The 13,957-nt window shown below is 44.6% G+C and overlaps 1 protein-coding gene across 2 annotated transcripts in view; it reads right to left on the minus strand.

The window, feature by feature from the left end:
• Positions 1–13,957, minus strand: part of CAPZB (capping actin protein of muscle Z-line subunit beta) — a 134,663-nt gene that overhangs the window by 72,417 nt on the left and 48,289 nt on the right. For both annotated transcript variants that reach the window (XM_080654330.1, XM_080654329.1), the window contains exon 2: positions 3,644–3,733. In XM_080654330.1, coding sequence (XP_080510456.1) covers positions 3,644–3,733 — 90 coding nt within the window. The remainder of the gene's footprint in view (positions 1–3,643; positions 3,734–13,957) is intronic.

Here is a 13,957-nt window from a genome sequence, read left to right on the forward strand (position 1 = left end):
CTTTAGATTACTAATGAATTAAATTATTTAACAGTTTTCCACAAACAGATAAGACTGACACATCAGGAAAACGCACCATATTTAACCTATTGCTAAGTATAAGTGATCAGACCCAAAGGTACCCAGCAGAGTTACCCCAGCAGGAGAAATAGGGATTCCTGGTGCTGCTTAGCTACACCACCACCCTGGCTTCTTCCTCGGAGTCTAAATCACCCAAAAAAGATGAAGTGGTCATATATACATTATGGAGAGTCAAGGAAATGATAACATAAATAAAAGTATCCAGCTTGTTCCCACAACCTACACCTGCCTCCATCCCCTTTCCAGCCCCATTCTACTGAAGACGAAGTTAAATGTGAAAAGGCAGTGCACTCTGACAGTAATCTATGAGATGCTGCATACAACATCATGTATCAGGGACAGACACAGTGTGGCACTTCAATCTGCGTTCGAGCCTCCTCCTGCAAACTCAACCTCAGGGCTGATCTCTTCCACCCAGTATTTGGCAAAGGTGAAGGATGGCTCCTTCATTCACCATCAATGCTGCAATTTCCTTGGTGAGCCCAAGTACAAGTGGCACATGCAGCAAGGGGACCAGCCGACCAGGTTTCCATAAAGGCAGTAACGTGCACATCTCTGAAATGAAGGATGGCGAGGGAATCAGAGAAAATACACAGCTGCCGTAAAACACTTCGGTAGCCATAAGAATAAAAGAGCCTGTTAAACACCAAGACGAGTCTACTGAAAAAATTTTGCTCATCATTCATTCTGTTCGGTTTATTTCTAAAACACAGTCATAACTAAATTGGCAAACGAAACTTAAACTCCGCTAAGCACACTTTCATGCTGAGTTTTAAAGAAAAAGAAGCCTCTGCAGCTGACCAAATTAGGAATCTGATCTTACCTTCAACCTTTGCCCACCTCTTCCACATATGATTCATCAAAACCCTCCAACCGAGAAAAAGGCAGACATACAGCACTTCTAAACTACATCTTGTAATACTGCCTTATAGGATTGTTGAGAATTAAACAAAGACACGCAGGTAAACAGCTTAGCACAAGTGTTGCTACAAAGCTCGGTAAGGGGGCTGGTGGTGACAATTAGCACCACATCAAATTAAAAACCTCCTCCTGACTTTCAAGGACACTTCCTACCTACCCAACTTTATATTTCATTATTTCCCAACAAAGACTGTTTTCTCTGACCCCCAGTCCCACAACTCACATTTCCTAGGCACATGCCCAAATTCTACACAAAATCAGATCTAACCAATCGAATGTTCGGACCAATGTTTAAAAACCAGGTTATCTATAATAATAAAAGCATAATAATGCTAACTAGACCGGACAGCCGAACAACCTTCCAGATGTCATTCTGGACATGCTTCTGGACAAAGCCGCAGAGGTGGGGGCCGAGGCAGAGGTGGTTAGGGGCAATCAGGCAGGCAGGCAGAGGGGTTAGGGGAGATTAGGCAGGCAGGCAGAGGGGTTAGGGGCGATCAGGCAGGCAGGCAAGTGGTTAGGGGCGATCAGGCAGGCAGGCAGGCAGGGAGAGTGGTTAGGGGCGATCAGGCAGGCAGGCAGGGAGAGTGGTTAGGGGCGATCGGGCAGGCAGGCAAGTGGTTAGGGCAATCAGGCAGGCAGGCAAGCAGTTAGGGGCAATCAGGCAGGCAGGCAAGTGGTTAGGGGCGATCAGGCAGGCAGGCGAGTGGTTAGGGCGATCAGGCAGGCAGGGAGAGTGGTTAGGGGCAATCGGGCAGGCAGGCAGAGGGGTTAGGGGCGATCAGGAAGGCAGGCAGAGGGGTTAGGGGCGATCAGGCAGGCAGGCAGAGAGGTTGGGGTAATCAGGCAGGCAGACAGAGGGGTTAGGGGCAATCAGGCAGGCAGGCAGAGGGGTTAGGGGCGATCAGGCAGGCAGGCGAGTGGTTAGGGCCCATCAGGCAGGCAGGCAGAGTGGTTAGGGGCGATCGGGCAGGCAGGCGAGAAGTTAGGAGCCATCGGTGGTGGATTGCGAGAGGGTGCAGGCCGAGCTGAAGGGCACCCCCCCCCCCCCGTGCACAAATTTCATGCACTGGGCCTCCAGTATTACATATAACTCCAAATGTACTGCTCCTCCAGAAAAATCTGAAAACAAGCAACAGACACCATATTCCCACAGGGCACCACATGCCTGAAGCAGAGGGCATGTGGTGCCCTGTGGGAATATGGTGTCTGTTCTGCCTGCCTGCCTGATCGCCCCTAACTACTCGCCTGCCTGCCTGATCGCCCCTAACCACTGCTCCCAGGTGGAGTCTGCCAGCCAGACCACTTGTCTACACGAAGTCCACTTCAGTGTTTTATGTCACCTCCCTGGCTCTTGGTTGAGACCCCCGATTCTGAGCATATAGAAGATTTATCTGCAACACATTCAACCTTCTTTCTTTAATACTCATCTAAAGAATGTACTTGTCCAGCCAGGACCCATCATACTTTCCATTCTCCTCTTCGCCGCCATCACAAGCACCTGTATAGCTGGCTTTCTAGTCTGGATCATTTACCTCAAGAAACCTCCTTCTTCCCACTTCCTGAATTATTACACATAAAAGATAGCAAGTTTACATGCTATCTTCAATAGGCTCCATTCTGTCTCAGACAGCTGCCTCTAAACTGGAAGTCTGTGTCCCTATACACATAAAATAGCTTCACTCTGGACCTTCCAGAACACTGTGAAGAGTTTGATTGGTGAATGACATGCGTCTCCTGAACTCACATTTTTTTCCTAGTAAAACTTTTCTGGAATTCATGCAATGAAATTAAATATATCATTACAGCATATGAACAAGTTTTCAAACCTCACCAACAAGCCAGGATTGGCAACTGATAATTATATCCAAGAAGACACGGGACACAGGAAAAGAACAGAGGACTGGGATTCAGGGTTCAGGTTCCAAGGCTAGAACTCACTGGCCAAGTGATGCAGTAATTCAGTTGGCCTCTAGGGGCCTGATTTGATTTTATTTTACCTTTTTCAATATTTCCCATAGCTTCACAGATATTTTTTAATACTTTTGAGCATTTCAAAAAATATTATGGTGCCAGTTAATCTGAGGCATCGTTTCAAGACCAATGATTTTGAATCTCAAAAAATAAAAATAAAAATAAATTAAATATTAAAAAAATAGATGTGATGAACTCTCTTCAAAAACTGACTTTTGTGTTTTATGCCGTTCCAAACTAGAAGTGAAGCCACTGAAGCATTCCCCAGGGTAGATTTTCATGCTGCTTGGGCGCGAGAACTTCCACTATGGCAGAGAGACTACTAAAGCCTGACACCACCCACTGCTGACTGCCCGCTGCCTGTGTGGCCACCTCTTCTCCCTGCCTAAAGGTGAGCTTCCAGAACCTGAAAACAAGCCCGTGGGGGGAGGAGACAGGCTGATATCAACTTCAGAACTCCTGTCTTGGGCTTTATGAACACGGGGGAAGGTGCTGAAATGAAGACAACCATATGAAACCCATCTTCTCTGTCTGGAGGCATCTCATGGTGGTGTCTGGCTAGAGACAGGTTTCCTGTGGGTTTTGAATTCTGCATGGGAAAAGGTACTCAAAAGCGACCAATTATGAGCCCTAGCCCCAAATGAAGCCACATGAACAAGGCACGTACCAGGTCGATCAGGTCACTGAGGTTTTTCTCAATTTGCTGTGGAGGCAGGCGCCTCATTAAGTCCAAGGCACAGTCCAGCTGCTGATCACTCTGTGAAAAAAGAAATGAAAGTGTCTAAGTCGTTTTGCCAACAGAAACACCAAAAATCCTCTTTTAACAACATTTTTGCAGTTTCAGCTTGCTCAGGGTATGCTAAGACCAAGCAGACCTGTAGTGGGCCCTCGGCCCCGTCTCCTGGAGGGACACTGCTAGTCTCTCTTTGATAGCAGTGTCTGCCTCAAGTGGGGGCGTCCAAAAGACAATCAAAGAAGTGGGAAGCAGGCCAGAGAGTTCAGAAAGTGACCCTGTTCTACCCACATCAAAGTGTCATTGGCTTTTCAGCAGACCACGGGAGATGCAAATGTATTAACTCCCGATGGGTTCTGCAGTCAGCATGCTCGAATAGCAGATGAAGCTTTATCCTTTGCTGTAACCTGGATTTAAACAGGTAACATTAGGTAGCACCACCAGGCCAGGTTCCTTGATGAGCTCCAAGCCAGGAAGAAAGCCAGGCAGAGAACAAGCAGCAAAACGCACACAAAGGTTAAGTGCTTCAGTCATTCGCTAAAGCTTGGTGCATTTTCCATGGTGCCAGGCCCCTTGCAAAAGAGACGAAGACCTGAACCAAACCACTTACAGCCAAGAGCTCACACTAGCTGGCCAAGTGGACCACAAGGCAATACACTGGCGTCACTGCTGCTGCAGGGGCCTGGGAGGATAAAGATTACTCTCGTTTACCGAGCACCTTCTTTCGGCCCTGTGTGCTTCACAAAACTCTCTTTATTTAATTTCACGATGCAAATATTTACTCAGAGCCACCACCCTGTGCCAGTCACCACAAATATGTAGTGAATGGTGAAGGAAGAAGGAATAATTAAGTGGGGGCAAGACTGGTAAAGTGCCAAGTAAATTCAGTGCAGAGTGGGCTGTAACACAGAAGGCCAGGCCTCAGGAGGACCAAGAAGAAATAAGGTGAGAAAGGTGGGCCAGGTAAAACGGTAAAGACTCTGAGGAGTACACAAAAGGCAGATGGAGCCCCCAACACTACCGGTCAGAAGCACCATCTGATCTGTATCTGATTCTGCTCTGTCAGACAAATCTCAGGACTTTTTAAAGCCTTAAATCAAACGAAGGAATTTTTTCATAAAATACACGAAGTAATCCTGGAATTGCCACTTTTGGCTGTAATGAAATATAACCTTTGACTATGACCATCCACACTCCTGATATATGAACTTTAAACAGGCTCAGGAACAAGGATCTACTTTATATTCACCAAAGACATAACACATTAAGTTAACTGGGGGCAATTTCATTTTCAGGTGACTAATACGGCATATACAGCAGGCTATTTAAAAAAAGGGGGGAGATTTACCCCCTACTCAAGATGGTTATCAGTAACAATTTATTCTGGGACCCACAACAAACTGGCTATCTGCAAAGAAACACACACACACACCCCAGAAATTTGGTAGCACTTGTTTTGCTTAATGAAACATTGTAGCAACCATGAATTTCCTGCTTGTGCCATGCCTTCTATGCTAGCCAAGGCCACGGTGACATGCGTCTGGCTCGCTGGCATGGGAAGACATTTTAACACCATTTCTAAGGTCGAGAACACAGACCAGCTGATTTGACACTAGTGAGACATATTCCATTCCCATTCATTAACTTATAGCCTTGGGCAGAGTTGTTAGTCTCTACAAGCCTCTATTCATAAAATAGAAAGCATACTAGTACACTTCATAGGGTTCTTGTAATTATTTAGTTAATACCTGTGAAGTGTTTAATTCATAGCAGTATGTTTCTATATGTATGCAAATACATGTCTTAAATGTTTTAAAATAAAAATATTGTATAACATTCGCCTCACTCAACCCAACCCCGAAGCCTTTCTTGTTGCTCTAAATTGGAGGTAGGTGTTCAAACCCATAGCTGTGTGCCCCATTGGCCGTGCAAGAATAGAAAACCTTAAATCATTCAAGTAGGCTAGATTAAAAAGTATAAGCTAATGAGCCAAAGACCTCCCAAAGAAGATATACAGGCAAATAAACATGAAATAATGCTCAACATCATATGTCATCATAGAAATGTAAATCAACAATGAGATACCATTAAACATTTGTAAGAATAGCCAAAATCCAGAATGCTGACAAGAAATGCTGACATCAAATACTGACAAGATTGTGGAGCGACAGGAACTCTCATTCCCTGCTGGTGGGAATGTAAAAAAGCCACTTTCAAAGACAGTTTGGTGGTTTCTTACAAAACTATCAGATTCTTACTATACAATTAAACAGCACTCCTTGGTTTGTACCCAAAAAAGAAATGAGCTACCATGCTGTCAATCATATTGTAGTAACTATATATAGTGCCAGGTGGGTACTGGAAATACCAGGGGGAACACTCTATAAAGTATTTTGATTGTGTAACTATTATGCTGTACACCTGAAATTAACACAAAATAATACTGAATGCAAACTGTAATTGAAAGTAAAATTCAAAAATAAGAAAAAAGCAATGAGCTATCAAGCCATGAAAAAAACTTAAATGTAAATTACTAAGTGAAATATTAATATATCAATCTTAAAAGGCTACATAAAGTGGGATTCCAACCATATAACATTCTGTAACAGACAGTAAAAAAGATCAGTGGTTGCCAAGGGTTGGAGAAGTGGGGATAAACAGGCAGAGCACAGTCGGTTTTCAGGGCAGTGAAACCACTCTGTATGACACTGTAAATGGTGGATATATGTCATAAATTTGTCCAAACCCACAGGGGAGGCTATGCATGTGTGAAGACAGAGTTTATATGGGCAGCCTCTGTACCTTCTGCTCAATTTTGCTGTGAACCTAAACTTTTTAAAAAGGTGTAAACTAGTGTTTCTTTACTGGGGCTGATTTTGCCCTCGCCACAAGCCCCCACTGACATTTGGCAATGTTTAAAGACCATTTTGGTTGTCATCACTGGGAGAGGGGAAGCTACCGGCATCTCATGGGTTGGGACCAGGGATGTTTCCAAATACCCTACAATGCACAGGAAAGATCCCAACAACCTGGCTCAATATATCAGTAGAGTCAAGTTTGAGAAACCTTGGTTTAAAACAATCAGTTTTGGGGACTAAAGACTCCCTGACTCAAATCAAAGTTAAGGCCCCAGAAAATTGGACATACAATTCTAATTCGCAGCCCATTTGCAACCCCTAAAAACATCTGGTCTTTGGAAATATTCTGAACTTGGATGTTAACAATCTTCCTGAGAACTAACATAGACATGTAGACACACGTAAGCCTAGCTACACGGAAGCTTCAGTCCAGAACACACTGGGATTCAGAAGAGATCAACCAGGTGAGCAGAGCATTACCTAGGAAAAGCAAAGCTGTAACTTGACCAGAGAAGGTCAACAGGAAAAGACACTGCTTTAACCCGTCCACAGCGCCCGATCACACCGCCATCACAATACACTGACTGCAGCCTCGCCCCACATGCCAGCGCTCAGAAAGGCTTCCTTCCACACAGTCCTCTGTACTAGCTGAAAGCACGAGAATACTGCTGCAAAATGGTTTAACTTCTATTTTGCATCAATCCCAATTAATCTTAACTGGCAATATTTCACTACACATTTCTAAGGTTAAGGATATCTAATTTTCATTAAATTAGTAAATGACTAAAAGCTTCCCATAAGGCAAGCAACATGGGAAAACTTAATGACAGCCTGTAAAAAGTTAAAATTAGAGTTAACTGGAACCCTTTATGTGGGAGTCATCCCAAATCCTGAGGGGTCCAAACAGGAAATGGCACAAGAAAATGAGGAAAACATGGATGATCTAAGCTCCAAGCATCAACACGAGTGACCCCAGAAATAGACTGATGGTGGGAGTGAGGAAGCAAGTCCCAGGGGACCACCTAGGATGCTGCCACTTTTACAAAGTTCAACAACAAGACACACTGAACTAGAATTTAGATATAAACACACACGTGTGTGTAACGTGTGTGTATGTGTGTATTTTAAAAGACTATAGCAAGGCTTTTTTTTCCTTATTAGCTAAGACAAGGGAATGGTAAATATAAAGTTCAGAAGAGTAAGAAGAGTAGTTTTAAGAGAAAAAGGCACTAGGGGAAAACAAAATTTGACATTCATGTAGATCTTGCATAAAATGCTGGGTTCGAGGGTATTCATATCATGATGCTAAATCTTACATATATGTTGATATGTTCCTTTATGGTTATCAGCTGAAAAAAGTTTAAGTTGATTTTTGTGTATGACATAAGACTGGGGTCCAGTTTCATTCTTTTGCATGTGGCTGTCCAATTTTCCAAACACCATTTGTTGATGAGACCATTCTTTCCCCGCTGTGCATTCTTGGCTCTTTTGTCATAAATTAATTGACCATATATGCATGGGTTTATTTCTAGGTTCTCTACTCTGTTTCATTTTCACTGTTTTACTTCACTGCATATTTTCCCAATATAACTAAAAAATAAAAACAAGAACAGGCAAAGACAGAAATGGGATTCATAAGCTGAGTCCAAGGTCTACCCTGTCACTTGATGTCTGTGAGACTTAACCCTGTGGCCTAGGATTTGGGCTAGACAGCTGCTAAGAGTCCTTCTGGATGGGTCCCATATCCTACAGCAAGTGCAGATGCACCCACAGCGTCCCACCTGCCCTTCAATAGCCCCCTGAAGGCCTGCAACTAGGTTTCAATTAAACAACCATGCCTTGAGTGCCAGACCCTGTGAGTCAGGCCCTGAACTAGGCCCAATGAAGGAAACCTAGTTCCAGCCCTCAAGGAACCACCCACAAAACAGCAAAGAATCAGAAGGCTGTGCGGCGTGTACAAGAATGGAACACAGAAGGTGCAGCGACGAGGCATAGTTCATAGTACACTGATTTGGACTTCTTCATGAGTCCGTTTTTTCCTGGGATTCCCCACCCTGGTTACTTCTTACCAGTGGCTTCCTATTCATTTTGTATGCTGTCATCCTGTGACTAAGGGCTCTCCACGGGATGGCTCCTTCAAAATCCTCACTGACCCTGGACACTTGCTTCAGAAAATGACCTTGACCAGTTCCACCTTCACTGGTGGTGTTTTCCAGGTTGAAAGGTAAATAGTAAAAGAATGACCATTTCGCTTCACTCCAGAATCCTCTGCCCATTCAATTAGTCATTATTTGAGTGTTTCCTAGGTGACAAACACTGTTTTGGATGTTGAATGGTGAACATAACAAAGTAGCTGTCTTCAGGAACTGATGGTGTAGTCAAAATTCATATGGCAAATAAAATACAAAATGAGTCCTTGTTAGGATGTCAAAGAATAAGGAGGGACAATTCCCCCACTGTAAATTGTGCTGCTATGAACATAGGGATGCATACATTCTTTTTGATTGGTGTTTGGGTTTCTTAGGATATGTTCCTAGAAGCGGGACCACTGGGTCAAATGGCAGTTCCATTTTTAATTTTCTGAGGAAACTCCACGAGTGTGCTTTTTAAAAACAGTGCTTGTAATTTTAAGGACAAGCAGTAACTCCGACTGCTTGGGTTTCAGAGCAGAAGTCCTGCTTGGCCTGCTCCAGTGACTGGTTGTGGCAGATCTGTACTTAATAGCATCTGTCTACGCGTAAACAGCCAACCAAAGCTTCAGGGCCTTTACAGTTTGTTCTCAAGTTCATTGGGACCTTTACTGGTTTACATTCCCCAGAGACTCAGCAAATACTTCACAGACAACACAAAGGTAAACTTCGCTGGAGCCCAGGCTGATTTATCACAAATTTATGGAGTCTAACTTAGCATCGTTTGCCTTGTATAATCTGTGACCCAACAAGCAACTTTGTTTAAAAGTTGAATCTGCTTTCTGCCATGTGGCTGAGGAACAATTTGTGCTGGGGGCTATTTGAAGCAAGATTCACTGGCCAGTCCAGACAACAACCATTCATCTGTTGGTCACCCTGGAAAACTGCAGTTTGTACTAATAAAAAGGAAGTGTTCCTTCCACTGAATGCCCTCTGATTGCATCTTCTGGGGGGGGGGGCACAGTGATGACAGCCGCACAGGGGGAGATGCTCACCAAGCACAAACACAAGCATTCCCTTCCGGTGACTTTTCGTTCCCATGGGAAAACCCAGTACCCTCTATCCAGTGAATCAAAGCCACAGTGAAAGACCATTTGTCAGGTCAAGTGTCCTTTTTTTAAAAAAATATATATTTTATTGATATTTCACAGAGAGGAAGGGAGAGGGATAGAGAGCTAGAAACATCGATGAGAGAGAAACATCGATCAGCTGCCTCCTGCACACCTCCCACCGAGGATGTGCCCGCAACCAAGGTACATGCCCTTGACCGGAATCGAACCCGGGACCCTTCAGTCCACAGGCCGACGCTCTATCCACTGAGCCAAACCGGTTTCGGCTCAAGTGTCCTTTTTAACCTTCTGGAGTCTACTGTATATCACCATAGCTGGCAAATGTCATCTTTCAAAAACTGAGGTGAAAACCACTCAACATTAAATTAGCCATTTTACAGTACACAATGCGGTGGCTGAGTCAATGTCATTTTGGTCACCATGAAAATGTATTCACTTTACAAGTCACTGCTTTACAAAATGTTCTGCCAGGATCAAGAAATTTTGATCTGGATGAACTTTTCAAGTTCACCCAAACCTTGAACCCTCATTCCTCATTTTACAGAGGAATAACGAGGTTCAGAGAAAGTTGTGCCAGGTCATGTAGTCAGTGGCAAAATCAACACCGGAATCCATATCTTCATGTTGAGAGGTTTCTACTATACCTGGTGCTATCTTTCCACTTGATTCAGGCATTGAGCAACTGTGTGAGTGATGGGGTAGGCACTGGGGACACAGAGTTGAACTGTTCAGACATGCTCCCAGCCTTCCAGGGGCTCGTGACCTCCGGAAGAAGACAACAGAAGGTAACAGCAGGAAAGAAGGACGATGCCAACATACTCTACACTCAGAACGACCGACATGCCAGCTATTCCATTGTCACTGAGGAGCTGGGAACTCCTCCCAGTGACTTTTCAGATCATGCATCTTGGGACATGGCCCTGTATCTGCTTCTTAAACCTTTCTGCCTGTCAGGCTGTCAGCTACACTCCTCATCTAATATGTTGCTTCTAATCTACTTTGATTCTGAAATTAGAAAACTATTTTTTTTAAAAAGGACTTTGTGAGAAGCAATAAATTGCAGGTATGTAACATAACTTGGGGACCAGCGTCACAGCCCCACATTTGTCAGCACCTGATAGCGTGTGAAGGTGGTGATGGGAGGGGGGGGGGGGTACGCCTGCACACGCGCGCCCTTTTATTCAAGGTTAAGGGCGCACAGCTTTCATCCCTTTCTCAAAGTCTAAGACTCTAAAGGCACAAATGTGATCTAATCATAAAAATTCTTCTTCTCCCACTCACCCTGCAGGGTAGGACTAAGCAAGTCACCACTTAATCCCTCGGAGCCTCTGTTTTTAAAACTTTAAAACGCAGGCCTAACAACGCTCTCCACCTTGCTGGGCCACTGAGAATGAGGTAATGTGTCTGGCACAGTGTCTGACCCGAAAGGGGTCCCTACAGTCCAACCGCCATAAATGGTAGGACTCTCTCTGAGTGGAAAGCATATGGCTTATCTGCTAGGCTGTGCACATAAATGATGTTGGGTGCTCAAGGGCCCTTTCCTCCCTGATTTTTGCTCATTTGACGCAGGTTTTCCATTTAGGCTGCCAGGAGTCTCTAGAAAGGTAGGCGGGGTGTTATTTCAGTTTCCAAGTCATTAAGCACCAACAAAGAAGGGCAGACTTCCACAACTCTCACCCCACACAGTGCCCTGCCCTGTTCACAAGGGAGTGCATGGGACTAATGGAGCCCCTACAGCCAAAAGGACAGGAAGGGAGAGAACCTTCTGGGCAGAAAAGAGTAAGAGCTGACCAAGTTCCACATTCACACACACACCATCTTCCCGTCGTGTTTCTGTTCTGTTGTTCTGTTCTGTACTGTTCTCTCCTTGTTCAGCTTTCTTTCGGAAGCCCTCTGACCCATCTCTCTTAGGCCAGGATGGCACCAAGAAATATTTCCACCCGTTCACCTTCTCCCTATTTACTTGTGTTCCCAAGCCCGTCTGAGGCCATCAAAACCAGACACATGGGACTGCCCTAGCAGAGTCCCCAAACTACCTCAACACCCCGCCCAGCAATGAGAATTTCCAACCGCCTCTTTTCCTGGAGCAAAACTTAGCAACCTACATACAGGCTCTGTGTGGAGTACTACAACAGCCACCAGCTGATTTTTCCCTTACACATCCCTTCAGGGAGTGAAAGACCCAAAATGAATCACACTCAGGAGGTGGAGCTCATTGCTGTAGTGTGGGATAGAAAAAGGATAGCAAATTCAATGTTTATGGCCCACAAATCTCTGCAGAACACAGCAGTTTCTCTGTGTTCCGGGATCAAAGTTTACCTGGTAAACTGGGTGGAACGGCAAACATTCTTGCAAGGGGTTAGCAATCCGGTTATGAAGGAGACACAACTGTGCGAGCACACGCTAAATGGGCAAAGCAGCGTCACTGCTCTGAAAGGGGAGGCAGCATGAAGCACAGGTGTTATCTGGTGCTCGTCTGCTCCCCCTACAAGCAGGTGCCTTTTCCTCCTGCATCCTCCACCCTTGTCCACCTCACTGATACCTCAGAAAGCGTGCCGACTCCCGTCCCAAGCCTTGAAACCTGGTTCCCTATCAGCAATTCAACCTACAAGCAACTTCTGCTGCTTTTTATGATTCTGCCATGCAGAGCAGAGGGGATGACTGTGCAAGGAAACACCCAGGTCAGATGACAACTGACACATCCATTTCTCCGGATGCTGCCTGCCAGATTTCTCACACACTGTTCTTGGCTCTGCTAAGGAGCCAGCTGGGTGCGTGAGCACTTTATCTTGGGTGTGCCTCCCTCTACCTCTCCAGAATCACAGAATCATAGAAATGTTAAGCTAAAGGGGACTTTAGAAACCATCTAAACAGCAATTGCTTTTTTTGTTGTTATTAATCTTCACCAGAGGGAAATTTTCCATTGATTTTTAGAAGAGTGGAAAGGAGGGAGGAGAGAGAGAGAGAGAGAGAGAGAGAGAGAGAGAGAGAGAGAGAGAAACATCTAAGTGAGAGAGACACACCGATTGGTTGCTTCCTGCCCATGCCCTAACTAGGGCCAGGGATCGAGCCTGCAACCGAGGTACATGCCCTTGACCAGAATCAAACCCGGGACCCTTCCGTCTGCAGGCTAACGCTCTATCCACTGAGCCAAACTGACTAGGGCAGCAGCAACTTCTTTTTAAAATAAAGAAAACCAAGACCCAGACTTATCCATAACTAAGACTTATCATATCACTAAATAGCAAATGAATCAGGACCAGAAAACAAATTTCTTGGTTATGTAATCATAAGTCAAACATTTAAGAATATAGCTACACTATGTTAAAGAATACTTATATCTCATCTATATAAATTTTCCAAATTAATTGTTTTTATCAAAAATACTAAGTGTCCAAAATGCAAACACATTTTGTAAGGGGAAGGAAGAAACTAACAGTTGCTGAGGGCATACCGTAAACCAGGCAGGCATGTGTGGGTTTTGGGAGAGCCTCACAAATAGCTCCATGAGATGGGCACTATTATCCCAGTTTACAGACACATAAACCACAGCTCAGAAAAGTTAAGTGACTTGTCCCAGATCCTGGGCACTGAAGGACAAATTCGCAGGTCTGCTTCCTGTGACCAAACAGTCCCTACAGAGTGTTAAACAACCCAACCTAAAATAAAATTCATTCCAAATGACTTCTGGAGAACAACTTGCTAATTCACAAAATCAGAAAGGGCAGTGAGCATCTTCCCCCAGGCTGGGCAAATTATGAACAACTCTATCAAACTCCCAAATTCTGACATCTCCTGGCACCTTGAATTACAGACTCGATTCTCACAAACACTACCAGTGACGGGTGGATTTCTCAAAAACACTGAAGACTTTTCTAGACATTTATCTGGTTGACGGCTTCCCAGACCCCTTCAGATGACCCGCAAGGCGCCATTACCTATGGTCTGATCATTAATGTTTCACAGATGTCTACAGCTGCTGCCTCTGCATGATCCCAGCTGGTTTCATGTAACAAGTGACTAACCCCTCCACTTTGTTAACTGGTAGTCAGACACATTATTAAGGGCAATTCCGAGACATCTTCAATGCATGCCATACATGCTATCTATGTCTACCTCGATGGCACAACA

Source organism: Plecotus auritus (genome assembly GCF_963455305.1).
Source record: "Plecotus auritus genome assembly, chromosome: 2".
In the NCBI taxonomy this organism is placed as follows: Eukaryota; Metazoa; Chordata; class Mammalia; order Chiroptera; family Vespertilionidae; genus Plecotus; species Plecotus auritus.